The 18203-nt window shown below is 47.5% G+C and overlaps 1 protein-coding gene across 1 annotated transcript; it reads left to right on the top strand.

The window, feature by feature from the left end:
- The first annotated feature begins 2292 nt into the window (after positions 1–2292).
- On the top strand, positions 2293–6745 carry BAMBI (BMP and activin membrane bound inhibitor). The gene is given in 4 exon segments (XM_065627201.1): positions 2293–2453; positions 5136–5198; positions 5200–5492; positions 5947–6745. Coding segments are annotated over 4 exon segments (936 nt in total). The 3' UTR covers positions 6366–6745.
- The last annotated feature ends 11458 nt before the right edge of the window (positions 6746–18203 follow it).

The following is an 18203-nucleotide window of genomic DNA, read 5'->3' as shown; positions in this document are numbered from 1 at the left end:
CAGTCTGTCGGTATCGCATGTAACAAATGAGATCTGCTAAATGCGCCTGTCACCAGTGGTAGGAACAGAAGAAACAGAATTGCACATGTTGCTGTAATGATTCTAAGTTATAATGAATGATATTTTCGTATGTTTGCAAATGAGTGTCTGATAGCTGGTGCCAGAGTGGGAGATATGGCTTGGCTGATCTCACTGTTTTTGTAATTTCTAAACAGAAACAAGAATTAGAAAATTACTTTGTGGTGGAGTGCAAATATGTATAAGTGTAAAGACTGTGGTGCAGCACACGTGTATCTATCTTATACATATGCAAATGGCAAGACTCGCAGTAAAAACCATTATAACGTGTGATGGCATCAGCACTAATTAGCTTGAGATCCAGTCTGTTCCTCTCTGCCAAAGTAAACTGGGGTTATCTCAATCTCAGATTTCATATTTCCTCCTTTCTCTTTCAGGGGAGGAATGTCTCTGTCACAAGGTATTATGTCCTGAACTGAAAATGGCTTTAAAGACTCACAAAACATTTCCAATTAAAATTCTAAAGTCATTTTTGCAATTAACTTATTATCTACACATCATCCAGCAGCTTTAATGCTAGCTGTGGACCCAAATATTTAAAGCATTTTGCCCATAAATGGGAAAGAGTCAGCGTGCAAATGCTGCAGAAAACAAGGCTTATAAAATGTAACAAGAAAAGAAAGGAGAAAACCAAGTTAGCAAAGAAATTCTAACTATGGGGCACATTGTTTTCAGGACCAACATGTGAAGGAAAACTGTCCAAGCTAAACGTGACCCACAGGAGCTGCGTCAGAGACCGGTGGTGGAACATCACCTCGTACTTCCATCCAAGTGAACTCAAAGCTAGTTTTCGAAACGACACCGTGGAAGGACGGTAGCGTTACCACACGGTGTATTTGCTGACGGCTCTGACCACGGACGGGTCTGCTGTCTCGCCATGGACGTGACATCAGTTTGGAAGATCCCGGGGAGGCGCAGAAGCACCCCAAGCTGCACGGTCCACCCCAGGCCGCCGCGCCCCCAGGACCCGGGGCGTTGCAGACCGCAGCCACACTCTGCTTTCAGCCGAGTTGCTGTTACCTCCGCACCGCATCGAGCCCAGACAGAGGTTTTTCGTCACCTTGGAAAAACACAAAAAGCAAAGCCAAACGAAAACAAAAAAAAGCCCACAAAACCCGGCTGCAGTGAAACTGCTAGCATCCCGCGTGTCGCAACACTTTTGCAGCCTCGCACCGCCTGGAGCGCCGGGGCAGAGGAGCCGGGGCAGGCACGGCGGGGCCGCGCCGACGGGCCGCTGGCGGCGCCGGGGGCGCGGGGTGGCGAGCGCAGACGGGGAGGGTTCGGCCGCCTCTCCCTTTGACTCTGCCTTTCATCCTGCACAGAGGGGTTTGTACTGCTGTTTATTCATTAAACACGGCTCCGCCAAGCTCGTAGCCAGAGCCGCTGCATTTGCTTGTGAAACTGGGCGCTGCCGCCTCCGTAAGGGGATGATTTCGAGGGATGTCGGCGGAGCTCACCCTGGCGCCCCCGCAGAGCCCCCAGACCACTACAGCGAGTCAGGCCGCTCCGCGCCGCCAGCGATCGCTATCTGTGCAGAGCCCCGGGGAGCCCGGGCCCGGGGACCTGCACTTAGTGCCCATTATTGAATTAGGCAGGGTTAACAGCCGGCGCGGCCGCAGCAGCCGGAGCCGCCCGAGGGCGCCGCGGGCGGGAGCGCGCGTCACGTCGCGCCGCGGGGCGGGGCCGCTGCCGGGGGGGCGGGGCCGCTGCCGGGGGGGCGGGGCCGCTGCCGGGGGGGCGGGGCCGCTGCCGGGGGGGCGGGGCGGGGCGGACCTGCCCGCGGCGCGCCCCGCGCTCCTCCGAGCGGGACAGCCAATGGGGCGGGGCGGCCAATGGGGCGGGGCGGCCAATGGGGCGGGGCGGCCAATGGGGCGGGGCAGGACAGCCAATGGGGCGGGGCGGGCGGGCCCGCGCCCGGGCCGGCGGTATTTATTGAGCGGGGGGCGCCGGTGCCGTGTCAGTGAGGCAGCGCTGCCGGGCTCGAGTGGCGCAGGTGCTGCCGCTGGGGTCGAAGCCACAGCCTCGCAGCAGAGGGAAGGCAGGGAGCCACGGCCGTCCGCCCTGCCCGCCGCAGCGGTGGCCGCGCCACGGCTCTGCCCGCGGGCGAGCGGCTCCTCGGTGCTCCGCCGGGGCAGGGGCGGGCGGCGGCTCGGCCGTGCCTGCGCTGCGGGCTGTGGTGAGCGGCGTCGCGCCGTGGGGCGGGCAGGCGGGTAAATGGATCGCCATTCCAGCTACATCTTCATCTGGCTGCAACTGGAGCTGTGCGCCATGGCCGTCCTGCTCACCAGAGGTGAGGCCGCGGCGGGGGACCTGGGGCCGGGGCAGTCTGAGGGGGAGCCGCGCCTGGGGAAACCGGGCGCCCGAGGGGACCTGGTGTGAGGGAAAGGGGGCGCGGGGCCTGCGGGCGGCCGGGCCCGGAGGAGCCGTTCAGGCGGCGGCGGGGTAAGCGGGGCCGAGGCCGGCGGGAGCGGGTCGCGGCGGGAACCCCTCGCCGAGCCTTTGTTGGCGGGGGCTGCGCCGGCCCGGCCCTCCCGTCCCACCTGGCCGCCGGTGTCAGCCGGCCCGAACGCGCTGCCCTGTCAGCCGCCCGCGGAGCGCCCTCCGTCGTTCCGGGCAGGGGCGGCCCTGTGGTCGCCGTGCTCCGGGGAGGGGGTTAAAGGACAAGTTAGCGCCGCGATGATGTGCGACGGTATTTATTTATTTTGGGAGGCAGGCTGTAATTAACCCTAAATAACAGCCCTTGCAGCGTGCGGGGGGGGAGCCTGCTGGCCCCATCAAAACGGGCAGAACAGGGAGCGATTGAGTGATGTGAAGTCGCAGATACTGAAACTATGTGGCTGATAATGATATAATTAGGGGATCACAGACTTCTGGCTGCTGTTGACTTCAAAAGGTTTAAGAGAAGCCTGCAGTCTCTCCTGTAGCCATCTTGACTAAAAGCAGACATTTTTCTTTAATAGCTACATACAGTAACAAGAAGGAGGAGGGAACAGAAGTGCATTGTTCACTGTTTCAAAATACTAAATACCCTTTCTGGCCTTTTGCATAGCACAGGAAGAAACTTTATGAATTGACAGAAACACTGCTTTAATACAGTAATACAGAGTTCATTCTGTTTCACCAAAAACGTGGCTTTAATTAAAATGCAGTTGAATTAACCTGATGACTAGCCTGTCAGATTTTGTTTGTAAGATTGTCTTGGGTCAATAAAATGTAGCGTTTTAGGCGGGATTGTATCAACAGTTAAAATGGAAGTTAAAATGTATTGTTTCACTTTCCTGCCGAGCTGTGCAGAGACTTATGGAAGGACTGTCAGCTCTGGTGGTGTTCCTTGTTTTGGAAGGACTGTCAGCTCTGGTGGTGTTCCTTGTTTGCATCTCATTTTTTAACTCTCATACAGTGAGAAACTGATGAAAATTACGTTTTTCAGAGATACTAGGGGAAGACCTCACATAGAATGCTTAGAAAATGGAGTCTTTTTTTCCATAACATGCTGGATGACAATGTGTGCAAATTAATGAAAAACTAGGTTACTTGGTCTAAAAGCCCAAGGGAATTGGACTGGAGACAGTGAGACACTCCGTCATTTGGCTTTTATTAAGCAGAGTTATTAAAGAGCAGCAGGAACTTAAAGGCTTGGAGCCTGCAGTAGCATTTTTGGGAAAGTATTAAGGTAGGCTGAAGAGGGGAAGCTAACTTGGTTGGGATGATTTCTAACATTTAGGTATGGGATGAGAGGAAGCATTGTAAGAATGGGTATCAGTATGCAAGCCTGTAGACTGATTTTTTTTTTTTTTTTTTTGGAATGCAAGTTATAGAAGGAAGATGTCTGACAGTTCAGTTGACTTTGAAAGCCTTGGTGCCGCTATGTTGGCAAGTACACCAGGCACATTAGAAGTAGTTTTAAATCCGTTCTTCTGAGGATGGCTCCAAAGTCTGGCTTCCTCCTAAACCTTGGATCGATGGCACATTGAATTATGTTTGAGTTGCAACTTGCTTAGAGTAATTTTTCCCTACAGCACAAGTTATGTGTAACTCCTACCAGAGTAGTTTGGAGAGCACAAAATGAAGAGTTTTATGAAGAACTTTTTTATCACTTCCTTCAAAAATTTTTTGAGGTTTCCTGAGATTTTTCATAGAGCTGGTAGAGGATTTTCAGTCTAAGTGTTTTCCCCTTTTGACCGCATGTTGGATTGCATGCAGAACTGGGGAGGGGCAAGGGGGAGCTTTTAGCCTCACAATTTCACCCCATTTAATAGCTTCACATTTGAGTTGAGAGACAGTGACTCTGGCAAAAAGATTAACTATAAACTGTACTGTTTCTGTTAGATAATACTGATAAAGTCCTTTTTACATGAATGGCTACTTAAAGAATTTCTCTCTTTCTGGAGAAATTACAAATAGTTGCCCAGTTTCACACAGTAAAAACCTTCTTGACTGGGATGGTAATGGTTCTAGCTAATAGCTTTATAAGGTGTTAGTTAAACCTTTTAAATTTTGGCACAGTATTGAGAAGTAATAAACAAAAAAATTGGAACTGCTGAATTGTTTGTTTGTCAATCAAATATTTAAACCTAGTATTTTTTTGTGTGCTTAGGCTCAGTTAAAATGTGTTAACTATATAGAAGTAGAATGTTGTTCCTGTAGTAATGATTTAAAACATAGATGCGACTTCCTTATAGTATGAAAGGTGTGTATTGCTTTTAAAGCTGGGATTTCATTTTAAATGTGGTTTAATGCAACTGCTGACAGCGAGTGCAAGTAGCTATAAAATGGTCTTGTTAGTTATTTACCTTGGAAAAAAACCCCCAACACTGTGACCTTCCTTGCATACCCTACCCCTGTTTCAGTGAAATGTTCTTGCTTTAATTCAAAGTGCTATAGTACTAGTAATTAAAACAGGTGCCTCAAGGCATTTGCAGGGATTAAGGTTACAAGGAGGTAGGCACTGTACAGGGATGGGAAGGAAACAACCCCTGCTCTCCTGGATTTACAGTCTAGAGGAGTACCTCAAAAGCAGCACAGAGTTTGGTTGCGCAGTGCTTGTGGCTAATAAGAGTACATAGTGTGGTGTCCTTAAAGGACAAAATTCTCACCTTTCTTGCACAATTTTTATTTTTCAGGTGAAATCAGATGCTACTGTGATGCTGCACACTGTGTCGCAACTGGCTATATGTGCAAATCTGAGCTTAGTGCCTGCTTCTCCAGACTGCTTGATCCTCAGAATACACATTCTCCACTTACTCATGGCTGCTTGGACTCTATTGCAAGCACAGCTGATATCTGCCAAGCCAAACAAGCACAAAACCACTCTGGCACCACTGCCGTGTCCACGTTGGAATGCTGTCATGAAGATATGTGCAATTACAGAGGACTACATGATGTTTTATCTCCTTCCAGAGGCGATACTTCAGGTAGGGCAAGAAAGCTTTGGGGAAATATCTCTTCTGGCCATCAGGCTGGTGACAGTAAAAAAAAAAACCCCAAACTTGTATGTCTGCTATTGATTTAGTTGTTAATGTCGGCGGAGACACCAATGGGAGAAGTGGGTGGCCGGATGCAGGGGAACATCTTGGCTGAGTAGCGCTTTTTTTTTTGTCTGCATTGATATTAGAGGTCCATCTTGCCAATTTGACATTGCTTGTGAGAAGCAATGGCAGAGGTGTTCTTAGTTAAATCAGCTATCAGGATAAGAATTTCCATGTTATAAACAACCTTAGAAACTCATATTTAGAGGAGTATTTACTGTAGATACTGCAGAGTGTGTACCTGTGTTTCCTTAAACTTATCAGTGTGGTGTTTAAGGGAGGTACTTATATAAACCAGTTCTTGATACTGAAATAAGCTTCACATCTTTACCCTTCACAGGACAAGGGAGCAGATATCAACATGACAGCAGCAGGAATCTCATCACCAAGGTGCAGGAATTGACCTCTTCAAAAGAGTTGTGGTTCAGGGCAGCTGTAATTGCTGTTCCTATAGCTGGCGGGCTAATCTTGGTGCTCCTTATCATGTTGGCCTTGCGAATGCTCAGGAGTGAAAATAAGAGACTGCAAGATCAACGACAGCAAATGCTTTCCCGTTTGCACTATAGTTTTCATGGACATCATTCGAAAAAAGGGCAGGTGGCAAAATTGGACTTGGAATGCATGGTGCCTGTGACTGGTCACGAGAACTGCTGCATGACCTGTGATAAAATGAGACATTCAGACCTCAGCAATGATAAAATCCTTTCGCTAGTCCATTGGGGAATGTACAGCGGACATGGGAAGCTGGAATTTGTATGACCAATTATTTTTTTAATCTGAGCTAAACTTACTCTCTGAACTCTTGAGGGCCTTTGGGTTCTGCTGGACAGGAGCACTTTATCTTAAACTCTCATAAATCATCTTTGAGAAACAAAGGACCTCTGCAAACAGAATCTTGGATATTTCTTCTGAAGGATTCCGAAAGTTGTCTTATTTGCACAGAGTAAAATACACTCAAATGTATTGTTTGCTTTAAAGTTATGAAAGCAAAAATTAGAAGTTGTAAACACTGTCACCAGGGTTATCTGAACTGTAGGGAGCTGAGAACTGAGTTATTATAATAAACTGTATGCAAGCTCCTATGTTTCCTGACTTACTGTAAAGATTTTTTTTTTTAAATATATATATTTTGTCTGAAACTTGCTTGTGACTTTTTGTTTTGGAAAAAAAAATTGGAGGGGGCATGGCAGGAAACAAATCAGAGTGGTATGCATGGTAAGGTCATGCATAACAATTAGAGTCTGAAAACAAGAGTCTGTTTACCTGTTCTGTGAGGGGAAATTAATTGGTTATTCTAGAGCAAAGGTGGCAGCTGTAGTGTTTAATACTTCAAGTAGCAGTGAACCCACATCCTCAGTTCTTGGTTATAGCATTTTGCTCATAACCTGAGCTAATTCTTCTGCAGCTTTGTGTGATAACTATTTCTTCCCCTCTGTTAATGAAGTGCTTCCTTTCTCTGTGCAAAACACATCAGAAAGTGTCTCCTAATTCTTTGTAGATGGTTTTCCTCCCTTGTCTCACAAATCTTGTGATCTTTTTTCCTTTTGTACTTTTTGCTCTCAAAATTTTTGTGGGGGTGGAAGGGGAGGGAAACCCCAAAACCACAAAGCCTAGTCTGCTGTGTATTTTTTTTCTGATAACCCCTCTGGGCACAGTGGAAAACATCTGCCTTGCTCTTTTGTAGTGTAACTCAGTATCACATGCTGCTACTTTTGTGTGGGACTGAAGAATCAACAGTGCATTGGCTTTAATCTCCGGCTCCTCCTTTATGCTATTCTTGCATAGGTGGCTCTTCTTCCCTGCCAGTATTTGTGCACTTCGTTATTTCTTACTCCTTCAGCTAGTTGGCTTCACTTGATCATTTCATTTATTCATTGCCTAGTTGCTACAAACAAACAAAACCTCTGTGTATTGTATGTATTTTTCTTGCTTCATTAAGTGTTGTTGCAGTAGTTAAAGTAGACTTGCTTAAAAGGCAGATGCCCCACCATGGTGAAAGAAGGGTTCAAAATCCTGCTGCAGGAGATAAAACTTGGCAAGAGTCTGGTATTCATCTATGTTTAAATAGCTTTAGAAATGCTTCTGCTTCCTGTCCTGGCTGTAAAGTTGAGCCCCCAGTGAAAAGAGGATGGCACAGGCAGGGCTGCAACCACCTTCAGCAACACTCTGACCTTGCATCCTGCTTACCATGGAGGGTTGCTCTGGGATATGCAGCCTGAAATGCAGAGGGCTGCAAGGGAAACTTGCCCCGCTAGGTGAGCTGGTGTTCCTTGAAAGCATACTTACGTGTGGTAGGCTTGCTGGAGATAAGCTGGTCACCTGGCCGCGCCAAGACAGGCATTGATATTGCAAACTCACCCATACAGTAAAATGCTCAATGCCTGATGGGTGCAGTGAGAGTTTTGGGAATGCCAAGGTCCCACTGTGCCCATGTTTGCAGTATTAAAGTGTATTTTAGAAGGATTAGTTTCATCTATGTACCTCAAGCTGATGACTCTTCTTCCTTGGAGTTCCTGGAGAGTTGCTTTCAATGCAGAGGAGTATGTTCCCTGATTTCTACCTTTTTCTGCTGCCGAAGTTTAAGAAATTTGGTGGCTGCAACTGCTGCTGGAATCTGGCCTGTGGTCTTCTGGCTGACCTTTCAAGTGCTGCTTTCCTAGAAGAGCTCTGCCCTTCCTTTGCACTGATGTGAAAGTCTAAAGTCTAGGGCAGTTGTCTGCTCTGCCAAATGTATTATTTTTGGGAATGGCTGGCTGGGAACTTGGTGCTGAAAGAGACAAACCTGAAATACTGTCTGTCAGATGTAGCTGCACCAGTAGTTATGATGACTAGACAAGTTATTAATAGAAGATCTGATGGCTAAACCTTTCAAGTGCTTTCCCCAGAAATTTGAGGGACCACATATAATCATTCAAGCATCCTGTGACCTTCACCACTCATTTGCTGCTGATTTGAATACATAAGGGCCTATTTATGCTTGCCATTAAAAGGCTAGTAAGACCAGGATGCTCTAATTGGCCCCTTGCTGTGGAGATGCTTTAAAGAAGAAAAGAGATTGTTTGCCTTCCCCTGCAGTTCTGGGAGCTGGGCTGCTGAGTTGCCGCTGGCTGGGGTTAACAACCGCTCTCTCCTGGCGCAGTACTTATAGTTTAGGTACGGTGGCTGATATGGTCTGGAAGTTTCTGGGATGAAATCTGGATTTCCAGTTTATTTTAAAGCCCGTATATTCAGGAATCTATGTTATGAGCTCTAGTGTCTGGCAGCAGCTGTGCAAGTTAAGGAATGAGCCCCAGATCTTTCCACTGAAACTACCGACTGCAGAGTCCGGAGAGTGTCAGAGCTGTAGCTGCCTGCACTGCTAATAAGTATTTCTGTAGTGGCTGCTTGTGTTACCTGCAGATCTCAGCAACGCCAGCTGTCCATTACACTTGTTAGAAAACTTGTGTTCCTGCAACAGTGAGGAACCTTAGTGATATTCCATGGGCTTCCCGGCTGCTGGGTGCCATACCAGTGTGGAACAAGGCAGTCCCAGACACTCACTGCACGCGACCTAGAGAGGCAGGGAGCAAACACAGCTGAAGAGCCTGGCTGGAGAGGTGAGAAGGTGAGAGGGAAAGGAATGGCTATCCTTTTAAAATGCATTTGACTTAGGAGCCTGGATTTGTCATTGTGCTACTCACTCTCAGATTTCCCCTGCAGACAAAAACAAACACTCCTTTCTTTGAAACCGCTGCAAGCCCTGGAGCGTAAGAAGGACAACCCTCTCTATTTCTAACTGAAAAAGTCTCTCGGATTGGAATAACTGAAATCGAACATCCAAGATGTAATTTAGCGTACCCGTGCCTCTCTCTTTCCCTGATTCTTTCCTCAATACAATAATGGTTGTGGCTTTTCTTAGGTCTCTGCTCCTCCTGGCTTTGAGAGCCGCTGGGTTGGTATGTCTCCTCTTAACTCCTGCTGAACTGATTCTATTAAAACTCCCTTACTCCACAGGGGGCTTGACCTTTTTCTGAAATACCAAATGCGTCTGCTTTGGAAATCACAAACTTCTCCTCTAAAGAGCTTGTAAATCTGGTTTCAATATTGGGTGATTACAGGCTGTGCGGAGAGCTTGAAAGTAAGCAGCCGCTGCTGGTAGCAGTGCTGGAGCTGGGCTGCCTGAGCTGCGACTCTCATTTTTTACCCCAGTGTGTGTTTAGCATAAAGCCACTGACGCCAGCAGATTCACCCTGGATTAGTGGTCGGGTGACTGGCCAGGCTCTGCTTGCAGGACAGCTTACCTTACCCTGGAATCCAGTTTTTGTTGTACAACCACTTGCTCCTGTCATAAATCCAGCAATCTCATTGCAAGTGGATGCTACTCTGGAGGGCAAACACCCAGAAACGCCTGGAGAAACAGCAAGGTTTTTCCTTAGGTCTGATGGCTGCATCTGCACCTTCCCTTTCTGCTGTTGTGATCATTAAAACGAGGTATGAACAGGGGAGATACATCACCAGGCTGCCTGTGTGGGATGGGATGACCCTGTTAGCTACCGGTCAGTGGGGTTCCACAGCAGATAAACGAAAGGAAAATTTGGGCTTCTCATTGAAAAGCAAGGGGATAAGAAGATCGCCTTCCAAGGAAAAAAGATTTATGGTCAAACAAAGACCTCCATAATAGGGCACAAATTGAGTGAATATAAGGAGGTCTCTGAAGGAGGAGAAATTGTCTTCATTTCTTTTTTTTCAGATGCTTTCCCACGTGGAGATCAATGGAAGCATGTTTGTTTTTTTCCAGTGGCTGGTCACTTTGCAGGAAAAAAACTCTTTCTTGTTTTAGTTCTAGGAGTTACTTGGAGAAATAGTATTTTGGATCCATCACTGTATTTTATTTCTGGAAAAAAAAAAAAAAAAGTTGTGGAGAGGTGCTGTAAAATCACAGTTATCTCTTGGGAGGGGCCCAGTGTCTCCAACATTATGAATTCTGGCTCCTTCTAAATAAACAACCAACCTTGTTTTCTTTGTTTCACCTCTAACCCTTGTCTGCAGCCTTTACAATCCCAGGGGGTGAATCCTGAAGTAAAACAAACTGCAAGGGAAGGAAGCCAGGAGGGAGCCGCAGTGCCTGCAGATTAACAAAGCCTTCTGCTCTCCAGCCAACCTTGACAAAAGGATTCAATCCCGAACTGACCTTCAGGGGGAAAAGCAAAACAAAAACCACCTTGACTTGAACTTTTGAGACTGTAGGAGTTTAATGCTCAGTTTGATGTCTCCTAAAGGGAGCAGGGAGTTAGAAATGCCAAACACCTGTCTCACAAACCCAAATCCTAACAAGTTATCAGGAAATCTGAGCCTTAAATAAAATGGCTTTGAAAAATTTAGGATTTGCTCATTGCTGTTTCCAAGTCATCCATTGCTGCTAAAAGGGCCTAAAAATATGGGTTTTCTTCCCCAATGTGATTCTCTATGCAAATATGTAACATCCAGTTAAGCAAATAGCGAGTCCCATTGAAACATCAATATTTAGATGCAACTTTTCATTGAATATTTCTGCTTGGAAGCAGGTCCTGCCCCAAAGCCCAGCCCTGCTCTCTTCCCTGTAGGCAGGAGGCAAGAAAACAAGTCAGCCCCGACTTCATAAAAAAATACATTGGCACTTTATTTTTTAAGAAGTTTTTATTAAAACTGGCATGTTAAAATATTTTTCTCTTTCTAGTTATCACACCTTTCTAATACACCAATGGCCATGCAGCTGGGGAAAGCTAGTGAGATGTATTATTTCCCTCCCCTTGGCTATTAGCTGCATTTAAAAAATACTGACTTAAGACAGCTTGTTAAGAACAGAACCTCTTCTTTAATTGCTTTTCTACCTAATAGATTAAACTTTCAGGATAGCATCTCTAGAGCAGCAGACGGATGAACGCTTGCCTTTCTTTTAATTACAGTTCAATTTTTAAAAGGAGAGCAACCCAAAAAACTTAGAAGTGGCATCACGATGAACTTTTAGCATCTGTCTGTGACAGAGGCTCTGGATAGCGGGGGACCATCACCCGGGCTGTGCTGGCGGGGGCAGCCAGCGTGGCCACTGTGCACCAGGCTGGTCTCTGCTTTTGGGATCATTTCACCCTAACAGCCTCTGGGTTGTAGAGGTAAATCCTTTCCTGTCACTCGGGAGGAAAATATTGGTGCAGTAAATCTCCTCCTGGCACTTGGCTGTGACAGCGGGGAGGGAGGAACAGTGCGGGCTCAGGGTCCTGCCCAGGCTGGACAGTGGGGATGCTTGTATTGGTGTGCAAATCAGGGCTTGTGTCAAGCAGGTTGCTTTGAAATGCTCAATTTGTTTAGTTCTGGCTGTGAAGTAGCTATTTCATCAGTGGAAGAAGATTTATTGACCAATTTTTTATGGCTATCAACAATGGCTTAGCTCCAGCAGGGTCCCCAGCATTTTTATGAAGTGCAGTGCGTTCCAGAGGCAGAGGTGTTTTGTATTGTTCTGGTATTTTAACCCAGTGAACTAAGGCCTCTATCCTGCAAATACTTAAGGATGTGCATAATTCACTCCGGTCCCAGGGCGGGTGTTTTGTCACTGTGGCTGGCGGGGTTTTGCCGAACTCCACGCTGGGCAGCTGCAGTCGCAGCGGGACCGTTGCTGGGGGGCTGCAGCCGGCTCCAGGGAGGTCCCTCCTGCCACGGCATTTACTTTGTTAAAGCCTGGTGAGTGGGGTTGAGAGTTAATGCCACAAAGCTGGTGTTCAATCATGCTACTAGTGGCCATTGGGCTGGTGTTTTCCCCACAGCAGTGGCCTGGCTGCCCCGGCGATGGGGGAGCGAAGGGCCACGCTGGGCAGGATTTGGGGTGCAAGCTGGCATGGATGTGTATTAATGTCACCCGGCTCAGGAGCCTTGTCTTGGGCTGCAGCCGGTTCTTCCTGCAGGCGGTGCGGGGAGAAGCACTCCGATAGTGTGAAGCAAACGGGGGCTGTGCTGCCAGGGTGCCAGGCTCGGTCTGCTGTATGGTGAGACTGTGCTCAGGAGCGGGGGTGTTTTAAAAGTTTTGAAGTCATACCTGGTTTAGCTTCCCAACCCCAAAGCAATATCCCTCAGTAAATCCGTACCAGCCCAGCCCTGTGCTTATGGGCACCTCACCGGCACGTGAGCCCCAGTCCCAGCTGCGGTTTTATGTGACTGGTTTTCAGCTGGTGGGGTGACACATTTCCACTCTCCCACCTCTCCAACCCTGTGCTCTCTCCCGAGCGTGCTCACGGCGCAAGCGAGAGCAGCATCAAGCAGCAAGGGCAGAAGCGCAGATGCTTCTGCAGCGATCTCGCTCCTGGCTAGATTGCTCTTTTCCATTTCTCTCTGCAAAAATTTTCTGTCACCTACGGCCTTTTATTATTTTGCACACAAGAAATCGCAACGTGATTGCTAAGCCTGTAAAAAAAGCAGCTCTCAGAAGCTACCAAGTGCCCAAAGCTGTGCGTTCCGCCGTAATTCACTTCCTTCGCACACATGCATGACAACAAAAGTTTTAATCCCATGAATGCATGCAGTGGTTTTTACCACAAAACCCCCTCCCTGAGTCTCACTCCCTGACCACCGGGGCCCCTGGCCTGGCTGGCTGCAACCTCTCCTCAGCCCCCATGGAGTGGGGGTGCTCCCCGCCAGCTCCTGCTCCCCTGGATGCCTTTCCAGGACCTCTCCCGGTGGGGCCGGCGGCACGGGGGGCCCAACCCGCGCCGGAGCAAACTCTCCCTGGCAACAGGTATGGTTCCCAGCCTCCCTGGCTGTTATCAGTCTGCAATAACCTTTCCCTTATTTGATTTTTTTTTTTTTTTTCCCCTTAGGGGGACTGCAAGGGACAGCTACACCCATGTTTCTTCAAACCCAATTGCACCTGCCTGCTGGCCGGTGGGAGGGGGGCAGGAGCGCGGTCCCCCCGCCACGGGCTGCCGGCTGGGTGAGCGGAGCTGGCCTCTGCTGGCCCCCACCGACCAGCGGCCTCACCTCGGGATGGGATGGGTCCAAACGCCGGGGGCTGCCTCGTCATAAATAAAGTGTATAGACCCAGCTCTCTTGGAAGTGATTTTTCATGTAGCTCATCTATCAGAAGATGACAATACTGTTTTCTGCATCATCAGCAGACAGTAGAAAGAAATTCTTGTTTTTGTTTGTAAGAAATGCACCAAATCTAGGACCTGCTCAGTCTTTGAGGCTGGTTTTATTTATCATAATGCAAATGAAACTTGCCATAAGTCTTTGTTCTTAAAAACATCCTATACCAAAGCATTACATTTCTAATTGTGTTTATAGGCTAACATTAAAACTGCTTTACAGCAGCTTTTTGCTGCAGGATGAATTGGTCGTGGGGTTCTGTGATCTCTGTCTTCATTATACACTCTGTTATCTGTGCCTTGGTTACTGTTGTGCTTTACTGACTGTGGGACAGTTTTGTCTGTAGAAAGGTTGTCACCCTTTACCTCTTTGAAATGAACTTTGTCCCCTTATATCTGCTGGTGGCAATCAATGCTCCTGTCCTTCTCCTGTAAGAGAGAGGGACCCTCCTTAACCCCAGGGACTTCTGGTCCCGAGTGGCTCCCACCCTCTCGTCCGTCTCTCCCGTGCTGTCCCCACTGGGTGAAGCGAAATGCTGGTGGTTCTGCTGGCGTCTTGCAGCTTCCAGGAGAGCTGCCTCCAGGAGGCATTTTATGGCAAGCACCTTATCGCAGATTATGGCTGAACATACACAAGCACTCCTGGTGACCAGTGTAATCCACTCTTTACTGGCATAATTTGAGTTTATTTTCTGTTTACACAGGGAGGCTTGGGTGGAGTGTTATGTACATGGTATCAGAAGAACAGTCTGCTCCACCTCGGGGCTGCCCGGGTGCTGGAGCCAGCGCACCCGCCGCCCCGAGGGCTGCAGGAACTCCTTGTACTTGCAGAGTATCTCCTCGCACGTGGGAGGCATTCGATTTTCTCCTGTTGGCCTCTTGGCAAGCAGATTATAATGGCCCAGTAATCTTCAATACATGGCCAAATATTCAACGACATTTCCTGGTTTTAGATAGCAATTGATGAGCTTGGTGTACCAGTCCTGAGTACAGCACCAAGCGGGTGCCCACTGAACACAGCTGGACCTCTTCTGATACTGCACCCTATCTATATATTAATATTTGATCATTCATGAACAATTTGAGAATTTATAATGAGTAATGAAATACCCTGGGAACTGTTTGCTTGCAAATAGTTTCTGGAGTATTTCATTCCATATGACAAATTTGTGAGTAAGTAGTTGCCAGTATTGGGATTCCTGAGTCGCCTGCTCTTGATGAAAGTGCTGCTGCAGGACAGACGCCTGGTGTCTGCTTAATCACAGCTGGGGTGCTTTCCATGGATTTCTGTCCTGGCACCATTTGATAGAAACGTCCAACAACAAGATTAGAGGGATCTGTTACCTATATGATTCAGTGGAAATGGATCAGAAATACAATATACAAGTATAGTTTCCAGTCTCTATTTGAGTATCTTATCCCACTGATTTCCTCTACAACCAGACGTTTTCCTCCTTTGAGTAAAAGTTGCCCATCTGGACTTACAGATACAAAATCCTTTTTTTTCTTGATTTTTTTCATTTTTTTCCCAACAGCTTTCCAAAAAGTTGGTACAGTAGAACAGCAGTAATTGAAGAGCAGTTGCCATGAAGCACTGAGTTTCAGAACAGGACAGTCGAGTCCTGCTAGAGAAACTCAGTGAGAGTTTTCGCTTGAGCCAAAGTGGAAGGATTCGGCACAAAAGGAAGATCAGAGCATACAAAATCTGATTTCTTCCCTGGAAATAGTCACAACTGTAGTCGCAGTAGTAAGCAAGCCCCTTGTGATGTGATGTGTAAAGAGGGTGATAGCATTATCAGGACTATATGGATGCTATACAAACTTAACAGAAAAAGCACAGGCAGAGCAGAGATGAGCGTAAACCTGGAATTAAATGTCTAACTGCAGGCTGCAGAGGCTGGCAGCCTGTCCTTGGGGCCGCGGTGGGTCGGGTTGCCTTGCCGAGGCACTGTCACTGTCACTAAACAGTCCTCTGGTTCTTGTGTAAGTGAAAGCTTGACCAAAGGTCTCTCGTCTCTCAGGAAAGTGTCCTACCTGCTGAGCTTTGGATTATAAATATTCTAAAGTACATTAAAATGTATGTTTATGAAACTTGTAAATAAACTTGTCTGAGTCTTCTGTCTAAGGCTGGAATGGTGTTATTAATTCATATATCAGTACTATGTAATTTATTTTATAATTGTGTAATGTTTTTGTATAATTAATAACTTATTCAATGGAACCTGAGTTATCTGAGTGCCCTGTCCAGAGGACTGCACACTCATCCTTTGCTCTTCTCCCTGTTTCCTCTGACCGATCTGTATCTTCTCCAGGTAGAGAACTGACTTCACCTCTCAGGGAATTTTCGGGCCCATTCCAGACATGAACTGCAGATTTCCACTCAATATATCTATATGCAATGATACCTGCATATGTAGAAGTGTGTGTGGGGCACTTACATGTGTGAACAAACACAGGTGCTTTCCAGGGAAGGTCGTGTGACAGCAGCTGGTTCTTCAGACCAGCCTTCGAGATGCTTGATGTTCCTGCCAGGAGACCTGTTTCCAAGGGTGCTGTGTTTCTGGGCCATCTCCTTAGAGATGTCATCCTTGCAGCTGATCTTTCCAGAGCCAATGATGAGTTCTCCAGGGCACCAGGAAGCAATCTGCTTTGCATTGTGCCAATGCTTGCTGCCCAGGGTAGACCAGCCCTCTTCTGTAGTTGGTTTACAAAAACTTTTCCCCAGAGTCTGCACCAAATCAGAAAGGACTCCTTCCTTCTTTTCCTACCAGCCAAGAAACATTCACACTATTTCTTAAAAGTAAGAAAAAAGACTTAAAATGCTGCTCTAAAACTATGTGTGTGGGGGAAAACCCCTACTTGGCCAAAGGAGGAAACAGTAGAGACATAGCAATAATTACTGCTAAGCCTGTTTATGTTTGTTCTCCCCAAAACACGAAGACTGGGAGTAAATACAATTAGTCACCAGCCACTGGTAGGGGAGCGGAGGCCGATGAGTCATGGCCGCGCTCAGCTCTGTCCTCAGAACGGTCAGTGCCAGTGCCTGGTGCAGGGGCCAGACCACGGCGGCTCGTCCCCCCTGCTCCTTGGGGACAGTGTCCCAAGGATTCGGGTGCTGCAGGGGACCACGTGGTGGTCCCACCACCCGTCCTGCCCTGGCTGTGCCGTGGGATGCTCAGCTGTGCCAAGGGATGGGATTGCTCCTCCGTGGGATCTCTCTGCTCCCTCTGGGAAATGCTGCGCCCGTGTTGCAGTTCGTGCTTCAGCTGCATGGAATATCGGGCCACCTCCTCGCTCCTATCTGAAAAATTGTAGCTGCAGATTGCATGGGCAATCAGGCACTCTGAAGGAAGGGATTGGAAGGAATCTTTCCAGTCTGCTGCATATGAAGTGAATTTTTAAGAACCTGTTCCAGCTGGTGACTGGGATGACTCCCAAGCAGATACATCTTACCTGAGACTTCCCTGCCTAGTGAGCGTGCAATGTTATCACACCAGCATATTTTAAAACCTCTCTCTGGTTTCTCTGCTTTCTCTGCTTTGCTCCCTCAAGGCAAACAGCTGGAAGTTTAATCCTCTCCCCTTAGGGTCTCTGGATTGCAAAGCCGTTGTCAAAATGGAGTCTGAGATCTTAAAACCTAATGCTTTTCCTAGGTATCAAGATAATTGCTATGAGCCGGATGCAAGGAGAATAAAGAAGTGAGGCTAGGCAAATGGGAAATGGCATCGAGTGAGAACTAGATAATGGAAAAAATAATTCAAAATTATTTTGTTCATGTCTCCATATACCAATTCATTGCTAGGACAAATGGAAATGAGCTTAATGGATTCTTCTCTGCTCTGAAGGTTTGAGACTAGGTGAATTGAATTTCTGCCAAATTAGGGAAGAGTCTGGGCATTTCCTGTCCAACAAGATGAGAGAAAAGAGAAACAAAAGAAATGGAGTCTTTCCCTGTGTCAGATTTCTGATAGGTTCGGAAGTAATGCGGGTGGACATGGCAATAACTGGGGTGACTCTCTTCCGCCTTGCTTCTTCCTGAAAAAGCAGTCCGGGTGTGAGGCACACACCACCAGGTGCAGAGGGGAAGCACAGCTTCGTTGCTTTGGGTTGGATTGTCCTTGGCTCGGCGACGCCTGGTCTGGTGTTAGTGATGGCCCTTTCTGCAGGGGGATGCTGAAGGAGCTGGTGTCCCTTCCAGTCACACTCTGAGGGCACTGAGGTCCTTCTGCAGCAGGTCTCCTCCTGAGGATGGCTTTTCCCCTCAGAGACTGTTTGGAAAGCAGATACTCTTTACAGCATGCCTTTGCCAGTGTGTGCTCATGCCTATGGGACTGTAGGGAAGCCAGAAAAAAAGGAAAACTGTGCAAAAGATTTTGCTTTCCAGGCCAATTTGCTGTACAGACTGTATTATTGTGTAGTTCTTGCTATCTGAAAAAAATGGATGACTGTAGATGGATGTAAACTGATGCTTTCTCCTGAGCAGGAAGAACAACAGTCCTGGAGATGC

This window comes from Caloenas nicobarica, chromosome 2 (genome assembly GCF_036013445.1).
Source record: "Caloenas nicobarica isolate bCalNic1 chromosome 2, bCalNic1.hap1, whole genome shotgun sequence".
NCBI lineage: Eukaryota > Metazoa > Chordata > Aves > Columbiformes > Columbidae > Caloenas > Caloenas nicobarica.
The sequence above is the reverse complement of the archived record's forward strand: the minus strand, read 5'-3'. Positions and strand labels throughout refer to the sequence as shown.